The sequence below is a fragment of the Lampetra fluviatilis genome, chromosome 34 (genome assembly GCF_964198595.1).
Source record: "Lampetra fluviatilis chromosome 34, kcLamFluv1.1, whole genome shotgun sequence".
NCBI lineage: Eukaryota > Metazoa > Chordata > Hyperoartia > Petromyzontiformes > Petromyzontidae > Lampetra > Lampetra fluviatilis.
In genome coordinates this window covers 6,608,218-6,630,066 of record NC_136308.1, presented here as the reverse complement: position 1 = coordinate 6,630,066, position 21,849 = coordinate 6,608,218, and the positions used below count along the sequence as shown (strand labels likewise).

The 21,849-nt window shown below is 44.5% G+C and overlaps 1 protein-coding gene across 1 annotated transcript in view; it reads right to left on the bottom strand.

The window, feature by feature from the left end:
- The window catches only part of LOC144944329 (voltage-dependent calcium channel subunit alpha-2/delta-3-like), a 125,886-nt gene that overhangs the window by 61,526 nt on the left and 42,511 nt on the right, over positions 1 to 21,849 (bottom strand). The window contains exons 10-17 of the mRNA XM_078872408.1: positions 21,345 to 21,434; positions 19,852 to 19,965; positions 16,151 to 16,229; positions 9,940 to 10,073; positions 9,102 to 9,119; positions 8,035 to 8,112; positions 2,873 to 2,953; positions 1,829 to 1,903 (exon numbers count right to left, since the gene is read on the bottom strand). Coding sequence (XP_078728534.1) covers positions 1,829 to 1,903; positions 2,873 to 2,953; positions 8,035 to 8,112; positions 9,102 to 9,119; positions 9,940 to 10,073; positions 16,151 to 16,229; positions 19,852 to 19,965; positions 21,345 to 21,434 — 669 coding nt within the window. The remainder of the gene's footprint in view (positions 1 to 1,828; positions 1,904 to 2,872; positions 2,954 to 8,034; positions 8,113 to 9,101; positions 9,120 to 9,939; positions 10,074 to 16,150; positions 16,230 to 19,851; positions 19,966 to 21,344; positions 21,435 to 21,849) is intronic.

The following is a 21,849-nucleotide window of genomic DNA, read 5'->3' as shown; positions in this document are numbered from 1 at the left end:
CCTGCCCACTGCGAGCGGCGCCAACCGCCGTTCGTGTGCTTTTTGTCAGCGGTGTCACAATTTGATCTGAATGCAGGTAAGTCGCAACCTGTCCTCGGTCGGAATCGCCAGGGCAATAGGTTGAATGCAGATTGCCGCTGTTTGTGATTATACTGGGTTGTAAAGTGCAGCGAGTTGATGGTTTCAGCATCATTGATTGCGTGCACAAAAAAAAAATTTCATCAAATATTCTTACCCTTTAATAACTCATTATAGCTCTGAAAATATAAACACATCATTTTGGCTGACATGTGATGAACACTATTTGCAGGGAAAATACAAAGTATGTTCCGATTGTGGATAAGATGTAACAGAAGGGACATCAGACGAACAGTAGTTAAATGGGTAGCTTTTTCCTGTGTGCAAGTGGGCGGTGTAACTGTAAGATCGATTAGCCCACCTCTTCGCACTGAACATATTCCAGTGAGGGAAGAGCAGTTAAAGACATCTGCTTGTAAATTTTAGGTGCCATACAGACATTAACTCACAATTCAGATTAACTAAGTGGAAGACGCAACACTAAATAGGTCATCTCAATTTACAGGCATCCGTTGAATCAAAATTCTGCAGGAGAATGCATAGGTGGTCGTTGGCTGGCTCTAACAGGGCCAAGCTCTTTCGAAGTTATTCAGTAAAACCTCTTGATGCCAGACTCGGTGAGAGAGCACACAAGGTGACCGCTAGTCGCGCACGTGGTCAACTGCCGCAATTGGTGACCCCGTGCCCAAGGCCGTGTGTCAGTGCCCGCGAGTGGAAAACGTGTGTTCTCAAATTTTTGAGATTTATTTTAAAACATATTGTTGTAAAAAAAATACAAATAGTTTATAAACAATTAAAATAATTCAGCCTCCAAAAAATAGTTATGTCTACAGCCGAAACAGTATTGTCACCTTAAACCTATGGGCCTGCTAAAGCATGAGTCACAAATTCACTTTAAGATGTTTTTTTTTTCATGTTTTTGTTTTTTGTTTGTTGCGGTTGCACCCGATTCGAGAGCCGAATGGCTCACAGGGCTATACCTAATAAATGAACTTGAACCAACATCCACAGTAGCGAGAGGGCCAGACAACTAGAAATAGGTAGCGCTGCCTGGGGGTGAAGAGGCGTCACCGAGGTTGATGCTTCGTGCCACCGCAGCAGGGAAATGAGCAACGTCAACACGAGCTCGAGACGGAGGTAAAAAATAATAAAATAATAATAAATTAAAATAACTCAATTAAATCACGACGTTTCGGAGGCAGCACAAGTAAATGTGGCTGTGACGGTCCCACCTGAAGACGGAGACTTGTGTTGCCTCCGAAACGTCGTGATTTAATAGTTATTTTCATTTATTATTATTTTATTGTATTATTATTTTTTTCCTACGTGACTTTACCGAAAAAAACCTAAGAGTATGAATCCTTGCAGTCACGAAAGCTTCAAATCTAGAACGACCTCGAGAGTCTTAACAGAGAGTGACATCTGGGTGGATTAGAAGGACTCTCAGTGAAAGAACGGTGGAACAATCTTGGCAGACAAATAATCGAATGGACCATACACACATAGTAACCGCCTGCGCTGAAGAAGTGAGCGTCTTCCCCCGAGGCTTTCCCATCACTCTCTGTTGCTTGAATGCAGCGTGGCAGTACACTTACAATTGAAGCTTCTGACCCGTTGGGAGACGTCAGCCTTGCGTGCTCGCTGATGCCCTCATGTCGCTTTGCACACGAGGGCATCGGTTGGAGGCGGGGGTCGGGAGTGCAAAGAGGCTCTCCGTCTCGTTGTTTTGTGCGAGTGCAGGACAACTCACCATTGGGCGCAGGTCCGGGTGGGTGACGATGTAGCCGTTGTTAGTGATGATGAAGGCATAGCCGTGGACGCCAAGCTGCGGCACACGATACAGTCGTCGCAACCAAGCATCTCAAATAAGCTCGATCTCTCCGACAGTGTGAGACTTTTTGAAAGTTAAATGAAAATGGAACACCCCCCCAAAAAAAACAAGAGACATTTTCTTGTAGATAAAATACACATGTCCCAGGCTGTCTAAAACAGATGTGAAGATATTTTTTTTGATAAAAACACATTAAAGTTCTGGCCAAGAACATGTACTTTAGTGATGTCATTGCAGTGATGTATTGAAATGCACGGCAGTGATGTCACAACGATGTAGTGACGGTGATGGCTCTACAATGGCAGCTTGTGACACACCGCATGCATCTAGAAATTGGGAGCTCTTTTTTGTCAATTTTGTACTCCTGAGCTACTCCCTGGATGAGTTGTGCAAACAGAAAAAAGATTAATTCTAGATTTGAAGCTATCGTGACTGCAAGGATTCATATTCTTAGGTTTTTTCGGTAAAGTCACGTAGGTAAAAATTTTTAATTAATAAAAGTAAAATGAAAATAAAATAAAAATCACAATTTTAATTTAAATTTTTTACCTACGTGCCTTTACCGAAAAAACCTAAGAATAGAAAAAATATTACTTTAATTATCCAAGTCCTTAGAGTTGACATTTTCACCCAAAAACTGCCATGATCAATGTTTCATAAGTAAAAAGACGCTGCTGATAATGCACAAACAGCTGCACGGATGGTAAGGTGTGGAGAGGCCTTCATCCAGTAGTGGAATGGTAAAGGGCTTCAATTCAAATAAATGCGAAGTGTTGTGACCCATAACCCCACCGGGACAAGCGCACAATCGCGAGGTTGACCCAATTAGCGCCCATCATCACCATCATCATCATCAGGCCTTGAGCGTACCTCCCTTTTCTTCCCCCGTGCCTCTGATTGGCGCTGCTGGTTACGTACGGTGCGAGAGAAGTTCTACACACAACACGCACACACTGGACATGCCTTGTAGCGAGGAGCCATCTTGAGCAGCTCCTTGAGTGGCACGTCCGTGCCCACCACGCCCAGGAGGATGCCATGGGACCTCTGAACGCGCAAACCAGCAACAGAATTCGTGAATGCAAACGCGTTTCGTCCCTGCCAGCTAATAGGGAATAATGGCCATCAGCCGATGCTCTCCGATACATTTAACTAAATTCAAAAGTCAATTGCCAAAGGGCATCAGGGCCTTAATAAGTAATGCAGCACCGCTGTTATTCCCGGTGCGGGTTTCCAGGTTGGGCGCGTGTTGAACATTCGCTATCGCAAGCCTTTGCCGCACACTGCTGCCGGCATCTTCAGGAATATGCCTGGTGCATGCAAAAACCCACATACGTGGCTAAACTACTCTTTTTAAAGCTTTCGTGACTGCAGGGATTCATCTTCTTGGTTCTTTCGGTAAAGTCACGTAGAAGGGAAGTAATAAAATAATAAAACTAAAACATAATAAAACAATTCTCACGACGTTTCGGCCACAACGCAAGCAGCCATCCTCAGGCGAAGAATGAAACACCCCAAGCTTGGAGCGTATATTTAAGCTGGGTTAGAGGGGGGGGAGGTGGGAAGAAGAGCGCCTAAACAAAATAATTTGCATATCAAGAGGAATTCAGCATATGGAAAATGCGTAGGAGGTGGGCGGGGGGGGTTCCAAATCAATACTATGCCCGTGCATTATGCAGGATTAGCAGCATCAAAGGGGGGGGGGAAAGGGGGGAGCATTAACAAAGGAAAGGAATGTTAATAGTATGTAGCTGTAGTTACTAAACAACCACGTAAAAAACTACAGTATAAACTGCATGACAAACTAAAGTATAAACTACATAGCATCATCAGTAAACTTACTATACTCTACAATAAGCTGAGTTACTAACAGTAAGTAATACATGAAAAAATTCTACGTTGTAAAAAATTATATAATATGCTTCCATCTAAACTTTATTCTCTTACATCACACGCGTCTATACCGTACTATATACTTCCATAGGCAAAACCAACATTAAATTACATACTGTATTTTATGTACAGTACATAAAATCCGTGATCTGGTACCGTCTGTAAAAGATGTGGTTCCAGACATACAGTACCCTGGTGTCTACAAACTAAGTTGCCTCTGTGGTAGCAGTTACATTGGGGAAACCAAACGACATGTCTCGGACCGCATCCGTGAACATAAAGCTGACCTGAAACACTGTAGGACAAACACCTCAGCCGTGGCAGATCACTGTTACAACTCAGTGGGCTCACATGACATTGACTTCTCCAAGACAGAGGTTCTCTGCAAGCCATCTGGCTATCATGAGAGATTCGTACATGAGGCGATCCACATTTACAAACACAGAGACAATTTTAACCGAGAAGATGGATTCTGGCTTAGCAATCACTGGAAGGACGTAATAAACCATTTTGATACACATTAGGGTGGGTAGAATAATACATAGTGTTATATTAAAAATGTATAAGGTATAGGGTGGTTTATAGCAATACAGTATGTAATTTAATGTTGGTTTTGCCTATGGAAGTATATAGTATGGTATAGACGCGTGTGATGTAAGAGAATAAAGTTTAGATGGAAGCATATTATATAATTTTTTACAACGTAGAATTTTTTCATGTATTACTTACTGTTAGTAACTCAGCTTATTGTAGAGTATAGTAAGTTTACTGATGATGCTATGTAGTTTATACTTTAGTTTGTCATGCAGTTTATACTGTAGTTTTTTACGTGGTTGTTTAGTAACTACAGCTACATACTATTAACATTCCTTTCCTTTGTTAATGCTCCCCCCCTTCCCCCCCCCCCTTTGATGCTGCTAATCCTGCATAATGCACGGGCATAGTATTGATTTGGAACCCCCCCCGCCCACCTCCTACGCATTTTCCATATGCTGAATTCCTCTTGATATGCAAATTATTTTGTTTAGGCGCTCTTCTTCCCACCTCCCCCCCCTCTAACCCAGCTTAAATATACGCTCCAAGCTTGGGGTGTTTCATTCTTCGCCTGAGGATGGCTGCTTGCGTTGTGGCCGAAACGTCGTGAGAATTGTTTTATTATGTTTTAGTTTTATTATTTTATTACTTCCCTTCTACGTGACTTTACCGAAAGAACCAAGAAGATAAACTACTCTTGTTCGTGACCAGCATTGAGCCAGTGGTGGAAATTCCTCATTCGTGTGGGGGGGGCGAGTGAAAGGCCGACGACTTTCATGCGCAGTGGCACCCGTTTTTTAATTAAAATCTGGGTCATGAATTGTCCGAGCCTGGTTGTGTTGCCTGCCAACTCCTGTTGGAACATCTCATTAACGTTATTTTAAAATGTAAGTTTTTTAAAAGTCTTTAATACTCTATATATTTTGGGGGGAATGCTGCCATAAAGTGCAGTGGCTCTGCAGTCGAGCTCTATGAATTGAGGGCAGCACTGGGTGTCTTTGATGCCGAATTCAGCCCATGTTTACGAATGCTGCACAGCACGAATGAGATGCAAGCATCTCTTCATTTCTCAAATGTCCCGTTTCCACCGGTCAAAACAGAACTTGGAGTGGCATTCATGTGCAACACACAGAAAACACAACGATGCATTTCAACGCAGTATTAGGTGAACCCCACTCCCCCTTAAAAAGAGAAATACATAAAACATTTCGAAGGCCAAACAGGGAATATACGTCTCAATATGGCCGTGTTCCATCAGGTAATTTAATAAAGCACTTGTGGCAGTCAGTAATGTCTACCACAGGGCCTCTAAGCGCCCGGCCCCAACTGATTTACATTTTGGCTTTAAACTGCTCCGTGAACAGGAATTGGATCCCATTTTTTGCTGTTGATCCGAGTCAGTAAGCTGATTTCGGTTTACCGCGTTGGTCAAATGTCTGTTGCAGGCTTCACTTCATTTGATTTACAATTAAATTTTGATGTGAAAAAAAAACCCAACCCATTCCTAGACGTTCCCCCCCCCCATCCCCCATCATTGTTTTTTACAGTGGTCAATTCTGAACTGCTTGGCATTTGTAACCCTGTGACCTCTGGCTCGCAGAATAGTCAAACACCACATGTTGTGGTCAGATTGGAGGAATATTATTTGGAACACACGAACCCCTGTGTGTGCGTGTGTGTGTACATGTTCATATGTGTGTGTGTATCTGTATGTATGTGTGTGGGGAGCGGTGGTGTAGCGGTTAGCGCACTGCGCTACAAACCCGGCGACCCAAGTTTGATTCCCGCTCACGGCCAACACCGGTGACGATTATTTGAACCGGTCCTGGGCCTCCCCTAGGCGGACTCAGCCTCAAATGAGTACCTGGTGCGGCGTGTAAACATCGCCACTGTGGAGACAAAGGCGGCCGAGCGTGGTGTTGGCTACCCACCCTCTCGTGTACCGTGCCGGCCTTCATAAGTGCTCGCTAACAGCACTTGCCCCAACAGTCTGTTCAGGCTATAGGGGGGATCTTTGTCTTTGTGTGTGTGTGTGTACCTGCTTGTGTGCATATGCATGCTTGTGTGTTGCGGGGAGAAATATTATTGGGACTAGTAGACTGCACTACGATCCCGGCAACCTGGGTTCGGAGATTACTTGGTCTTAGGCCTCCCCTAGGTGAATTTATCATTAAATAAATACCTTGTGCAGTGCTACAAGCAACAGCACGCGTGCGCAGCGCTCGTCTTAACGGGGACTTGTGTAGAGGAGTAAAATGGGGACGTGACGTCAGGTGTGCCGTTCAGTGCGATGACGTCACGTCTCCTAGGGTACTTAAGGGATACCCCGTGACGTAAGCGGGGTCACTGTGGGTAGAGTAAGCAGGGTGGAGAGGGAACCAGCGGTAGAGAGAGGGATCGAATAGGGAGTCTGGGGAGAAGCCGGTGGTAGCCGTAGAGGTGCTTCTCTCTCCGCTCGGTGGAGTCGGCAGAGTCCTCAGGTGAAGAACAGGTCTGTCGGACGCTGTCTTCCCGACAGACCTGTTCTTCACCTAAGGACGGCTGCTTGCGTTGTGGCTGAAACGTCGTGAGAAATATTTTATTACTTCCCTTCTACGTGATGACTTTACCGAAAGAACCAAGAAGATGAATCCCTGCAGTCACGAAAGCTTTAAATCGAAATTCTCTACAATTGTAACAGCACTTGCCTCGGCAGACTGTCTCGGCTACACACGGGATCTTTGTGTGTGTTTGTGTGTGTTTGTGTGTGTTTGTGTGTTTGTGTGTGTTTGTGTGTGTTTGTGTGTGTTTGTGTGTCTTTGTGTGTGTTTGTGTGTGTTTGTGTGTGTTTGTGTGTTTTGTGTGTGTTTGTGTGTGTTTGTGTGTGTTTGTGTGTTTGGGTGTCTTTGTGTGTGTTTGTGTGTCTTTGTGTGTCTTTGTGTGTCTTTGTGTGTTTCGGTGTCTTTGTGTGTCTTTGTGTGTGTTTTGTGTCTTTGTGTGTGTTTGTGTGTCTTTGTGTGTGTTTGTGTGTGTTTGTGTGTCTTTGTGTGTGTTTGTGTGTGTTTGTGTGTTTGGGTGTCTTTGTGTGTATTTGTGTGTCTTTGTGTGTGTTTTGTGTCTTTGTGTGTGTTTGTGTGTGTTTGTGTGTGTTTGCGTGTGTTTGTGTGTTTGTGTGTGTTTTCGTGTGTTTGTGTGTGTTTGTGTGTGTTTGTGTCTTTGTGTGTGTTTGTGTGTGTTTGTGTGTGTGTTTTGTGTGTGTTTGTGTGTGTGTTTTGTGTGTGTTTGTGTGTGTTTGTGTGTTTGGGTGTCTTTGTGTGTGTTTGTGTGTCTTTGTGTGTCTTTGTGTGTCTTTGTGTGTTTCGGTGTCTTTGTGTGTGTTTTGTGTCTTTGTGTGTGTTTGTGTGTCTTTGTGTGTGTTTGTGTGTGTTTGTGTGTCTTTGTGTGTGTTTGTGTGTGTTTGTGTGTTTGGGTGTCTTTGTGTATTTGTGTGTCTTTGTGTGTGTTTTGTGTCTTTGTGTGTGTTTGTGTGTGTTTGTGTGTGTTTGTGTGTGTTTGTGTGTTTGTGTGTGTTTGTGTGTCTTTGTGTGTCTTTGTGTGTGTTTGTGTGTGTTTGTGTGTATTTGTGTGTGTTTGTGTGTGTTTGTGTGTGTTTGTGTGTCTTTGTGTGTGTTTGTGTGTATTTGTGTGTGTTTGCGTGTGTTTGCGTGCGTGTCGTTTTCCACCGTTTCATTTTTCTTGCTGAAGACAGGCATGGCCACGGTGGTCATGAGCAGTAGCCCCTGGGAAGAGGTAGAGTAGAGCTGGCGGGTAACAGAGCAATCGGCGTCAGTCATCGGCACGTCATCGGCACGTCTGTGCGAGGCAACTCGCATCTCCCGCGAGACTACGGCTGAAAGTTTAAACAACACAACAACAATAGCAACAAATTGACGTTACGTTACATTGTCCTTCGTGAAAACGTGACATTTATCTGACAGGCGAGTTTGCAAATTATTTATTTAAACGTATTTGCGATGGCTTGCGCGGCGACGCGTGCCAATGACTCTTTCGCAGGTTCCAGTAGCTTCTTCTGTCGCCAATGAGAAAGAGGTGGACTAATTGTCGCGCGGTGGAACGACGGTGGAGCGGACTGGCATTGATATCTTCAAAGCGCCACGAAGTGCGTCTCACTGAGCGTCAGGCTCAAGGGGTCGCACACCAAATGCCACGGCGAGTCTCTCTCTCTCTCTCGTTCGTTTATCGATCAGTTGACAATCAAAGTGCGCCTTTGCATTTCAAGGGCTGCAAAGCGTCAACAGGCAAGTGTTTTCCCTCTCTGTTTACCTTAATATTAACTTTATTCACGTTATTATTATTATTAAAGAGGTGGATATTTATTTCGCAAAAATTCACAGCTGGAATCAGCTATTTTTGAGCTGGTCCAACTATAGCGGGAGATAATTCATTGCCGATTTAGCAAAGACAACGCGACACAACTGCATTAACTGCAGATGACATTAAGCAATAGGTGCAGTCCACGGATAGAGTTGGTCCTCTCTGAATCGCGTCTGTCTGCAAAGTGAATCCATCTGTGCGGAGCTTTGAGTGCAATCGCCTCGGATGCATAGATTTCCTTCAGCAAATTATTCCCACGCGCCAAATGCTCATGAATGTAAATGGCCAAACATCCCAATGCAGGACCCTCGTAAAAAAATGTCTTGAGACTGAGTGAGGCTTTCTTTGGTAAATTACCAGCATATCTTATTATTACTGGTTTCCCTGCAGTAAAATGTATTTGCTGTGATCTTACCTTTTGGGCTTGGGGCAGCTGTTGATTTGAATAGCCAGCATGCACAAAGTATAGCCAACCATTCGGAGAAAGAAAAGTGTATTTCAGCAACCCAGAATCAAAACACAATCCCCAAATCAGTGGTAATCTCACACGTTGCGAGGGCCGCAAAATTATTCAAAAAGCAAGCAAACAAAACTCACATTCATCAATAACAGTGGCCTTAAAATGGAGAATATATAATCGCAATGGCCCTTCTTCATGTGGTTATCTGGCTTGACCATCTGAATGATTTTAGTTTGTTATCCTTTCCCCGCACCTCCCAAGAGCACGGTTGGCTACGTACGGTGCAAAAGAAGTTCAAAACACATACATTTTAAACTTTAGTTATTGCTGTGCATCTACATTAGCCTTGCCGAAGAAGAAGAAGCTCTTCTTCATAGCACAGAAAGGACATAAAGCACGTATGTGCTTATGCAGCATCACAAAATAAATTATTAAGCAAACCACGTTCTTGAAAATGTAGTGCCAACGAGTCAGAGACAGAGTTTCTAGGTGGCACTTTTTTTTATTGGAGGGGAGTGAGATGAGAGGGGGGGGGGTAAGGAGAGTATTTGGAGGGTAGTGGAGTGAGGAGAGAGGTAGGAGGGTGCGGGGCGGGGAGTAGAGTGAGATGACAATTGCACTTCTTTCGCACCGTACGCAGCCAACCGCGCTAATCGGGCGCGCGAGGCGTGTCACCCATGCCGCGTTGCTGCGTTTCTCGGCCCCTCTGTGCACGTCGAAGGGTTGGCGGGGTGGGTGACGAGGGTCGTCGGGTGGGGGTCACGGCGGCCAGCCCCTCGGCCGTGACACTCACCGTGCTGTCCATGTACGCCTCGGTCCAGATGATGTCGTGGTCGTGGTTGATGACCATGGGACGGCTGAGCACGTGTAGGTACTCCATCACGTTCTCCTGCACGTCGGCCAGCGTTGAGATCTGTGTGTAATAGCCTGCGTACACACACACACAGCGCAGAGCACTGCAGATCACTCTGCTGCCTACTTCCCCCCCCCCTCTCATCTCACTCCCCTCCACGCACTCTCCTACCTCTACCCTCTCATCTCGCTCTACTCCCCTCCACGCACTCTCCTGCCTCTCCCCACTCATCTCACTCTACTCCCCTCCACGCACTCTCCTACCTCTCCCCTCTCATCTCGCTCGACTCCCCTCCACGCACTCTCCTGCCTCTCCCCACTCATCTCACTCTACTCCCCTCCACGCACTCTCCTACCTCTCCCCTCTCATCTCACTCCACTCCCCTCCATGCACTCTCCCACCTCTCCCCTCTCATCTCGCTCGACTCCCCTCCACGCACTCTCCTACCTCTCCCCTCTCATCTCACTCCCCTCCACGCACTCTCCTACCTCTCCCCTCTCATCTCACTCCCCTCCACGCACTCTCCTACCTCTCCCCTCTCATCTCACTCTACTCCCCTCCACGCACTCTCCTACCTCTCCCCTCTCATCTCACTCCCCTCCACGCACTCTCCTACCTCTCCCCTCTCATCTCACTCCCCTCCACGCACTCTCCTACCTCTCCCCTCTCATCTCGCTCGACTCCCCTTCACGCACTCTCCTACCTCTCCCCTCTCATCTCACTCCACTCCCCTCCATGCACTCTCCTACCTCTCCCCTCTCATCTCGCTCGACTCCCCTCCACGCACTCTCCTACCTCTCCCCTCTCATCTCACTCCCCTCCACGCACTCTCCTACCTCTCCCCTCTCATCTCGCTCGACTCCCCTCCACGCACTCTCCTACCTCTCCCTTCTCATTTCGCTCGACTCCCCTCCACGCACTCTCCTACCTCTCCCCTCTCATCTCACTCCACTCCCCTCCACGCACTCTCCTACCTCTCCCCTCTCATCTCACTCCCCTCCACGCACTCTCCTACCTCTCCCCTCTCATCTCACTCCACTCCCCTCCATGCACTCTCCTACCTCTCCCCTCTCATCTCGCTCGACTCCCCTCCACGCACTCTCCTACCTCTCCCCTCTCATCTCACTCCCCTCCACGCACTCTCCTACCTCTCCCCTCTCATCTCGCTCGACTCCCCTCCACGCACTCTCCTACCTCTCCCCTCTCATCTCGCTCGACTCCCCTCCACGCACTCTCCTACCTCTCCCCTCTCATCTCACTCCACTCCCCTCCATGCACTCTTCTACCTCTCCTTTCTCATCTCGCTCGACTCCCCTCCACGCACTCTCCTACCTCTCCCCCCACCACGTACCCCCTACCTGTGTGCCGGCCACCTGGGTGCCCCTCCCCTCTGCGAGCTGGGCGGCGCATGGCCTCCAGCCAATCAAAATGCGCGCTGGGCGGTGCACGGGAAATCATCCAGCCAGCCAGCAAAACTTGATTTTTTTAATTTTAAACAAGTACGATAGTGTAATTTAAACGTTTAATATCAGCATTGATGTAGAAAACTTGAACGGCTTCAGATTAAAAATACAATAATGCTGTGGTGTGGAAAGTAGGCTGTTCAGTTCAATTACTCTTGATTCTTTCGGTAAAGTCACGTAGAAATAAATTAAATTATATTATTATTTAATTTGCCTGCATTTTATTTAATTTCTTTCTACACGACTTTACCGAAAGAACCTAGAGTAATTCCTGCAGTCACGAAAGCTTCGAATCTAGTTTGTTCAGTTAAATGTTTCCAAAAAACTTCTGCACTACAACTGCAGGAGCAGCCACGTGATGTTATGAGCGATGCACACAGGAAAAACTAAACCACAGATGGTAGTAGCAACTGGATTTGTGTTCGCTGTGATTTATGCGTCTGATTTGGGCAGAAATTCATTAACGGCAAAGAGCCCAGGATCTTAGACAAATAGCCCGGCGAGAAAATTGGTGACTCTTCCACTTAAGAGCAGCACACATTGTTGCAAAAAAAATCCATCTTGTTTCACAGTGTGGTGTTCTGCTTATCTTGCAGTCTGTGTTGCACGAGAGAAAACTAAGTTACAGGTATCGGGAATTAGTTTCCATTATCACTGCACTTTGTTTACTCTGTGTCCAGCATTTTTTAAAATTGTCCTTGTGTCGTGCCATTTACATCAATAATGATTTACGTGAGATGAAACGCCTGAGCACCCAGCCATGCCAACGGAATGAATAGATACATTTTTTTAAAAGTGACCCAGAGTGTTCCCTTGCTCAGCCACGTCGCTGATGTCAGCCGCGTCTCGTTCGTTCCTCCCAGTGGCACAGTGTTGCCTTCGGCGGGACGCAAGGATTATGCAAAAATGAACTCGGAGGAATCATTGGGGAACAAAATACAGCTGTGACATTTTGCGCAGGGACGGATCGTTCTCAGCCATGGGGACTAATTTACGCGGACGTGAAGGCAGAGTGAGTCCTTGTCCTTTATGAGCCAAGAGTCAGCCCTGCTCGCTGCTTGCACATGCATACAGTGTCACGCAGGCAGTGGCAGATCTTCGCAAGCGTTGCAGCAAATGGTAAAGGTGCAGCCCTGCAATTTCTTGGATCACGCCACTGCGGGTAGAAGGGCATCCACGAGTGGCTGCTTTTAAAGAGCCTCATCCGAATGTCTTGGAAGAGGTGGGGGCACCCACACACCTTTACCCCACAACACACGACCTGCCGATCAACTTCATTGTGGTGGTGCCCATTTTCACTGCTGGGTGGACAGAGTCGGAGGGATTCAAGAAACCTGGACCATCGTTTTAATTGCCGTGCCGGGAGATCGCATCACACCTCTGGATTGTAATTCCAGTGCGCTCACGATGATACTCGGGCGGCATTTATGCGCTGTATTGCATACCGAGTCTCTTGAAGCCCACATAGAAGCAGACCTGATGTAGGCAGTAATGAGAAGGAGACTGGCACTTTTTGGGACACATTTGTACAAGGTGGACAACAACGGGAGAATTAAAAGTGTTTTGTTTGGGAAGAATGGAAGGAACCGGAAAGAGAGGAAGCCCTAACAGAGAATGGCTTGACAACAACATCAGAGATTGGTGTCAGAAAGATGTGGCACTACTTGAGCATATTGGCACACGACAGAAGAAAGTGTAAACAATTGACGAAATTTCGATTTAAAGCTTTCGTGACTGCAGGGATTCATCTTCTTGGTTCTTTCGGTAAAGTCACGTAGAATGGAAATAATAAAATAATAATAATAAAACATAATACAATAATTCTCACGACGTTTCGGCCACAACGCAGGACGGCTGCTTGCGTTGTGGCCGAAACGTCGTGAGAATTATTTTATTATGTTTTATTATTATTATTCATAATCAACGATTTTTGGGTTTAGATCGCGTTATTTATAAATGTGTCGTAACCCTCCACCACCCGACACGGCCAATCAGTAAAAAAAGTGTCACGTTGACAAAAGACAAATAGTTCACTGCTTTAGCCCACCGGTGTGTTGAAGCGTGAAACCACAACATTTACAATTTGAGTACGACGTTTCGCTGGTAATTGCATCCAGCATCATCGGGCAATTCGCCAGAATGGTGAGGCTCTGCTGTGTCTCCCGTTCTTATATAGAGCAGCAGCAGGGTGACGTCATCATTAACTCATTAACTCATCAGGTGCAAAGATTTGAGGGGGGGGGTTATTGTAATTATATACTTGATTAGTAATAAGGCTATTGTTACGATGCGAGTTGTAGATTAGTAATCATTTGGAATGTGTTCTATTGTGATTATGCTACATTAATAATCAGTTAGTGCTTGTTTCCCTTATAAGGAATTGTAATGCATCTTATTTAATAATACGCTTCCAGGCCGCACTAAGCCTGTAGCTGTCTGAGCGATTAAAGTTATTTCTGTTTCTCTCAATCTCAATGGATTCTCTAATTAGTCTTTGCCAGTAGTAACTAGTTTTACACAACACTTCAACGTTGTCAAAATCAATTGAGTGTCCCTGTTGACAAGCATGTTCTGCCACTGCCGACAGTTGTGTTTGCGATAGTTTAATATTTCTCTGGTGTTCTTTTAGTCTTACACTAACGTTACGCCCTGTCTGTCCAATATAGCATCTGCCACATACACAATTAATCCGATATACACCTTCTGTTGATAATTTAGGCAATTCGTCTTTAGTGCACGTTACTAATTGTTGAATTTTGTGTACTGTACCAAATCTTACTGTAATGTTTTGCTTTTGCAAAACACGGGCTAATTTGTCAGTTACTCCTGAGATAAATGGTATTTTTATTGTTTTAATAATCTGATCGCTTTCAGCAGTGTTGCTTTGCGATCGTGATTTGGCATTTAGTGCTCTGTTAATTTGAGCATTATTGTAGCCATTCTGTCTTAGTGCTTCTTTAACATGTTTAATCTCTCTCACTAGACTTTCATCATCTGACACTGTTTTAGCCCGATGTATGAGCGTCTTGATTAGAGAGGATTTCTGAGCTGGGTGATGATGCGATTTCGCATTCAGATAGGCATCAGTGTGCGTTTGCTTTCTGTAAACGCTGTGTGTTATTTTACCATTTAGGCCATGCCCAAGTAAAATATCCAGGAACGGGAGTGTGTTATTCACCTCCATTTCCATGGTGAACTGAATGGCCGGGTTTTGTGCATTGAGATGATTTAGAAAATCGTTAAGTGTATCTTTACCATGTGGCCAGACAACCAAAGTGTCATCCACATATCTAAACCAAAAGGATGGTTTTAATGTGCTCGAGGCAAGTGCTCTGGTTTCAAAGTTTTCCATGTACAAATTTGCTATAGCAGGAGATAAAGGAGAGCCCATTGCTGCTCCCTCCCTTTGTTTAAAGAATTCACCTCTCCATAAGAAGTAAGTGTTATTTAAACAATGGTCAGCGAGTTTCGGAATATCTTTTGGTAAATCTGTATTCTTTACCAGTGTATCAAGTAATTTAAGCGACTCGCTCACTGGAACCTTAGTGAATAGCGAAATCACATCAAAACTCACCAAAATATCATTAGGGTTAAGCTTAATATCTTTGATCATATTCACAAGATGTTCTGAATTTCTTATGAATGATGATGTCCTACCGATGTAGGGCTGTATTTGTTTAGTTACATATTTTGCTAATTTATATGTGGCAGAGCCAATTGTACTGACTATGGGTCGTAAAGGGATGCCGATTTTATGGATCTTTGGTAGCCCATACAGTCTAGGTGGTTTTGAAGCCCTTGGCTTAATTAGGAATTGCTCATTTTTTTGGGATTAATGAATTTGCAATGATTGCAGTAGTCTTACGTTCCAGAGTATTAGTTGGATCTCGTTTAATTTTAATGTAGGTACTTTCCTCTAATAAATCTTTAATTTTATTATCATAATCGGCTCGTGACATCACTACAGTAGTGCGGCCCTTATCCGCTGCTAGGATTTGAATATCTTTATTTAGACGAAGCTCTCTTAAGGCTTTTGCCTCGTTCGAGCTAATATTTACTTTCGGTATTTTACTATTCTCAATTATTTTGGCAACCTCGTGTCTAGTCATCTCTGCCTCATTATGTGGAAGAAGTCTTACTGCTGATTCTACCTCAGCAATTATCTCATCCACTGGAATTGTGCGTGGGGTAACGGCAAAGTTAAGGCCTTTAGAAAGGACAGAAATCATGTCAGTGGTTAAATTAGTGTTAGTCAAGTTCATTATTATTATTATTTTATTATTTCCATTCTACGTGACTTTACCGAAAGAACCAAGAAGATGAATTGACGAAATGTGCAGTGGACACCTATGTGGATATCCCATGGATCGCGATGATGATGATGATGGCCTACCTGCGATACATTATTGAGTAGTGTCTTTCAAAACAGTAATTCTGGTGAAGTGAGCATTACATGTCACTCATTTGCCTTTGGTATGTGTGAGCCAGGGGTGGAAATTCCATATTTCTATGGTGTAGGACGAGTTATATCGTAAGGCAACCACTGTTGACATCCCTGTAAAATAGTACTTATATTATCGACCCTGGATGGACGAAGTTACTGAGCCGACCGCCACTCTCTACTGCTGTTGCACGCGGCCGGTAGACGTGTATTATACTGCGCTGTATGTGTATCGATTACGACTTACCTTTGTTTGCACAGGCCATCCACTTGATTGGGTTGGCAAATGCTTGCTCTCGGCCAATAAGGTAGGTGAATATGCGGACCTGTGAAAGGCAGTGCTCGCAGAATGTCACCACAGGACATTGACAGAAATAGAATATCCACGATGCATGCACGCATGTACACTTACATATTAGTGTCTTCATTAGCATTACAATACAAAAAAACGCCTTTCACGCTTAATTAGAGCGAACAACTTCGCTGTTCTTCTCTCTATAATGAGCTGCATTTTAATTGGAGCTCTCTAATATATACTGTTGGCCTCACTATGAAAGGCAGAATTAATCGTATGGAATGGACCCCAATTCAAGGTATTTAAAGAGGGCTGCTGCTTCGTTTAAATTCGGAGAAAATAGGACGTTCCCTCTGACCTCTGCGGAATCTTGACGTAAGTTGCGTTTTTTTAAAAAGCCACATAATTGACTCCAACGGCTTTCGTATCTCACCTCGATATTTTGACAAAACATGCTTTAGTCCCCATTCACCATTGGCTAGCGTATTAAATACAGGCTGCGTTATTAATGAACGATAAAGTGGTCGCAACCTAATTACACTTCTTTTTTTTACTGCAGCTTCACACGATTAATTTTTCTGAGGCCCTCACGAATCTTGACTTACGAATGATAATTAAATACAATTTAATAAAAGCAATCAAAATTGTGAAGAAGATGAAGAAAACAACACGCGATGGTAATGCCGGGGGGGGCATTGGACCATTCCCAACGGGCAAATTAAATTCCACCAGCGCCGGTTAAATAAAGCACAGATGGACACGGGAGCTGAGGGGATGAGGTAAACGAAGGACCCCCTCTGTCTACCCCTTGCACTCGCTCCGCTTCTCACAGCAGCCGTCACTCGGCGTGAAAAATCAATCGTCACGTGGCTCCGTGTTTGTGCCTCCTTCCTCCGGCCTCGTCTCTATCCGTCCGTTCAATCCCTCCTCCGTCAAGTAGGCCTCTGCCCTAGATTTTAAGTTTTCGTGACTGCAAGGATCCATACTTTTTGTTTTTTTCGGTAAAGTCACGTAGGTAAAAAATTTAATAAATTAAGATGAAAACAACTAAATTAAATCACGACGTTTCGGAAGCAACACAAGCCTCAGTCTTCAGGTGGAACCGCCACAGCAAAATTGCTGTAGTGAAAAAAAAAGGAGGCTTGTGTTGCTTCCGAAACGTCGTGATTTGATTGAGTTGTTTTCATTTTAATTTATTTTATTTTATTTTTTACCTACGTAACTTTACCGAAAAAAACTTAAAGTATAGGCCTCTGCCCCTTCCATTCAAATTGGTTCAGCTAACGTGCAAATTGTTTACAATGTCACCCGACCATATTGTACCGCTCTCTTTAAGATGATTTGTTATTCCCCCGCCTCCCACACGAACCTTCATGTCCACCCTACGTGGTCCCCATCTGGGTGGGGTCAGCGAGCCCCACAATTTTTCTTGACCCCATCAATGTGTCCTGCTCGTGCCCAAATCGGGCTGCTTTCCCACCCGCCACGTTTTGTGATCGGCCTTTTTTGCCGGGCTCGCGTTGAGTTGTAATAAAAACAACAACAACCATAATAATCATACGACATATATTATTTGTCATTCTTTCGCTTGCGCCTTCGTGCCATCGTTATTATCGTTGTTGTTAAGAAACATTTAAAGACGCGGCCCTACAATTGCTCGCTCACACCCACTGCTGACAAGAAGGGTTTCCACGAAGATGCGCTCGACGGAGGGTACTTTGCCTAATCTTTCACACGAGCCAGACGTGGGAGTACGGACACTGTACCCCACTGCACGCGACCTGCCGATGGACTAAATTTGGTAAACTCGTTCATACCCCACAGGCTGAACAGAGCTGGTGATGGCGGGCGGGGGGGGAAGGGAATTTCAAAACCCTGCTCATTATTTCAACTGTCACTACGGAAGAATGAACGGGCGACCTCAATATATTGCAAGTCCACTGTGCTAACCATTGCATTGCGGCGGCATCTCTGCTAACGAAACACACGCGGTTGCGTCCCTTAACGGAACGCATTCAAATAAAGTGTGTGTGTTAGTTCTTTCGGTAAAGTCACGTAGAAGGGAAATAATAAAAATATAAAACAATATTTAATATTAAAAATATGAATATTTGTATTATTGTATTATTTCCCTTCTACGTGACTTTACCGAACAAACCAAGAATATGAATCCCTGCAGTCACGAAAGCTTTAAATGAAAATTTGTGTGTGTGTTGTATATAATGTGAGGAGCGGTAGTGTAGCGGTGAGCACGCAGTGCTACGAACCTGGTGACCAGAGTTCGATTCCTGCCCACGCCCATCACCAGTGATTATCTGAATCAGTCCTGGGCCTCCTCTACGTCGACTTATAACATTTCATATGAGTTTAACAAGGCCCAAAACGTGGATATATATTTTTTACCTCAGAATAAACGGACGCACTACATCAACTATAATTATTGTTAATTGTGTGTCGGGTGGCTCATTAAGCTACGCCACATGCTTGGCCCAGCCAGGAACATCTCTGTTGGTAGTAGCCCATTACCGCTAATGGAATGTGAAGCCCTCTAAATTCATTTTGAAGCTGCCTGGAAAAAGCCACTTTAGTAACCGAATCCTACGAATGGAGCATCAAAGTGCTAAAGTTAATTTACTTACAGTATAAGCTTTAGATTCAGTCGTGTGTCCTCTCAATGTTGCCTTTGGAGAGTAGAAATATAATAATTCGGCGCCTAAATCAACGCTGGCAATTTTCAAAGGTGTACGTTACAATGTTTTAAAACAATAATGTCCAAGCATTCCAAACAGCGTCCTCCTGATGAACAGTTGCATCGATGCTCAGGTTTTTCCTGAAATTTAGTCAGGAAAGGCGAGTATGATGTTGGAATTTTATATTTCCATAGTTTGCGATGAAATAAAGTAGGGCTTCGCTTCAACCCCATCGTCAAGCTAAAAGATAAAGGTGCAGACCTGTAATTTCTTGCTCACACCCTTGCTGGAGGAAGGGACTAGAAGGACATCTGGAGAACCCTTCTCGAGGGTATTTGGCCTACTCTTCCACGCTGGCCACATATTTGTTGCACGTGCAGGAAATCCATGCTTCGCAGCTCTCAATCGCAACCCAACAGTGTAGAATTTGTTCGTATTATTCGAGCGGGTCGTCTATAAATGGATCACCCTGCGTCGCACAAAAGAAAGAAAAGAGCATCTTCTTGGTTCATCTTCTTGGTTCTTTCGGTAAAGTCAAGTAGAAGGGAAGTAATAAGAAAGAACCAAGAAGATGAATCCCTGCAGTCACGAAAGCTTTAAATCGAAATCTTCTTGGTTCTTTCGGTAAAGTCACGTAGAATGGAAATAATAAAATAATAAAAATGAAACATAATAAAATAATTCTCACGACGTTTCGGCCACAACGCAAGCAGCCGCCCTCAGGTGAAGACCAGGTCTGTCGGAAAGACAGCGTCTGAGGACGGCTGCTTGCGTTGTGGCCGAAACGTCGTGAGAATTATTTTATTATGTTTAATTTTTATAATTTTATTATTTCCCTTCTACGTGACTTTACCGAAAGAACCAAGAAGATGAATCCCTGCAGTCACGAAAGCTTTAAATCGAAAAAGAAAAGAGCAGTTCCTAAAAGCGTGAAGGCGGCCAGTGTTGTCAGTTGAATTGTACCTTCTTGTCGGGCGAGTTGTACTTCTCAAAGACCTCGGCAAAGGTCTCGACGGCTCCGTCGGTGACGACCATCAGCGCCTGGTTGCATATGCTACCCTGCCCCGTGCCGTTGAACTGCAGAAGAGTCAAGCGAAGCGTGGTCACAGCACCGATGGTAGAGCTCGGCGTGGTGTGCAAGGTGCTGGACACGTGTTATTGTTGTTAACATTCAATTAGACGGAAAATATGGCCTGGTGGATCGTGGTGGTGGGGGGGGGGGTTAATATAATTGAGATTCTAGGTTCAAACCTGGGTAGCCAGCTGTGATTCTACTGCGTTGATGGTCTGTGCAAAGGGTGGTTGTATTGCATGTGCAGGAGGTCGGGGGTTCGATGCCGAGCCTGATGCCTGTATGTTTTGAGTGTGCGAGTTCTCCCCGTGGTCGTCGTGTAGATTTCTTTATCTGGGTCCTCCGATTTTCCCCTCCACATTCAGAGACACGCATTTAGAGTCGTTGGCTGATATAACATTTCCACAAGATAAGCCACTTAATTGAGCTATCGTTTGTGGCCAGGTCGCTTCTGAAAAAGAAGCGAATAGCTCATTGGACTTTACCTGGTAAGATAAAAAAAAATGTGTTTAGTTTCATTTGTATGCATTTTTAAGTGATTTGTTTACCTTTCCTTAAATTTCTGACTTCTATCGTGTTTTTGTATTGTCTGTTTTTATCACGTTCTGACCTGCCCCTACTAGACATCTGTGTAAAAGAGCTTCATAGCTCATCGGATTCCTCCAGGATAAATAATTAGATATTTCAGTTCAAGGAGGCACAGACGGTGTGCCCCGCGTGTTGGCAACCACATCTGTCAAGGTGATTTCAGAAATAGTTCAGGTGACACCATCTTCTGGGACCATTCTACGACACAAGGTGGTGCACTAATATCTGTAGAAGTTAGAAATAGAGATTTTTGCATATCCTGTCATACTCGAATTATTATTATTATTCTTGTTTTACCAGATAAAGCCCAGTGAGTTATTAGCTCTTTTTCAGACGCGACCTGGCCAACATGATAGCTAATAGAAGTGGCTTATCATCATATGTCGGAATTTATACTCACAGCCAAACAATATAAATGCATATTTCTAAATGTGGAAGGAAAATCCAGAGGAGCCAGAGAAAATCCAGGCGACCATGCGGAGAGAGAGAGAGAGAGCACACAAACTCCAAATATACAACAGGCATCGTCAGGGTTGGGATCGAACTCACAAACTCCTGCATAGCAGGCGAGGGAGATGATATTTGCAATACACTTTGAAGAAAGGAATGGAAGAGATGCAAATCATTGCAAATCACGAGGTCATGGATTTCATGCAGCTCGGTGGAAGAGGATGCAGTGATTTTAAACTGTACACATTTTCACGCTGCCTTTCAGAATTTGGACTTTTGTCGAGATGAATGTAACAGGGCTTTGCATGAAAAAGACACCACAGGCGTGGCCTGAAGCTGAGCTTACCTGGTCCAAAATCACGAAGCCTTCCTCCAGGGCATTTGACAAATCTGCCACCCCCTGTGCATGCATATCCTCCAAAAGCTGCTTAAAGTGCTGCAACATGAATCCAACACACGTACAACATACATAAAAAAGTGTTATGATATATATATACTTAAACCTAGGCACAAGCACATTTCTTTAAATATTTTTCATTTATGTTGATTTCCCCTGAGAGAAATCCCCATTTCTTGCAGCGATTGTTGGATGTTTTTAAAGTTTTTACAAAATGTAAATTTTTTTATGTTCTGTGAAATTCAGGAGAATTACGATGTTGAGTGGGACATACGAGACTGTCCATCGATATTGAACATTTGAGCAATGAGCCAGAGCCACGATTCTTGGAAGCCACATGCGAAATAAAGTCAGACCGATCAGATGAGTAAGTGCAAACATATCAGGCAAACAAGATCACACGCTTACTGCTCTGTGCTTTGAACTAGTTTCGGCAATGCTTTTTGCCACTGTC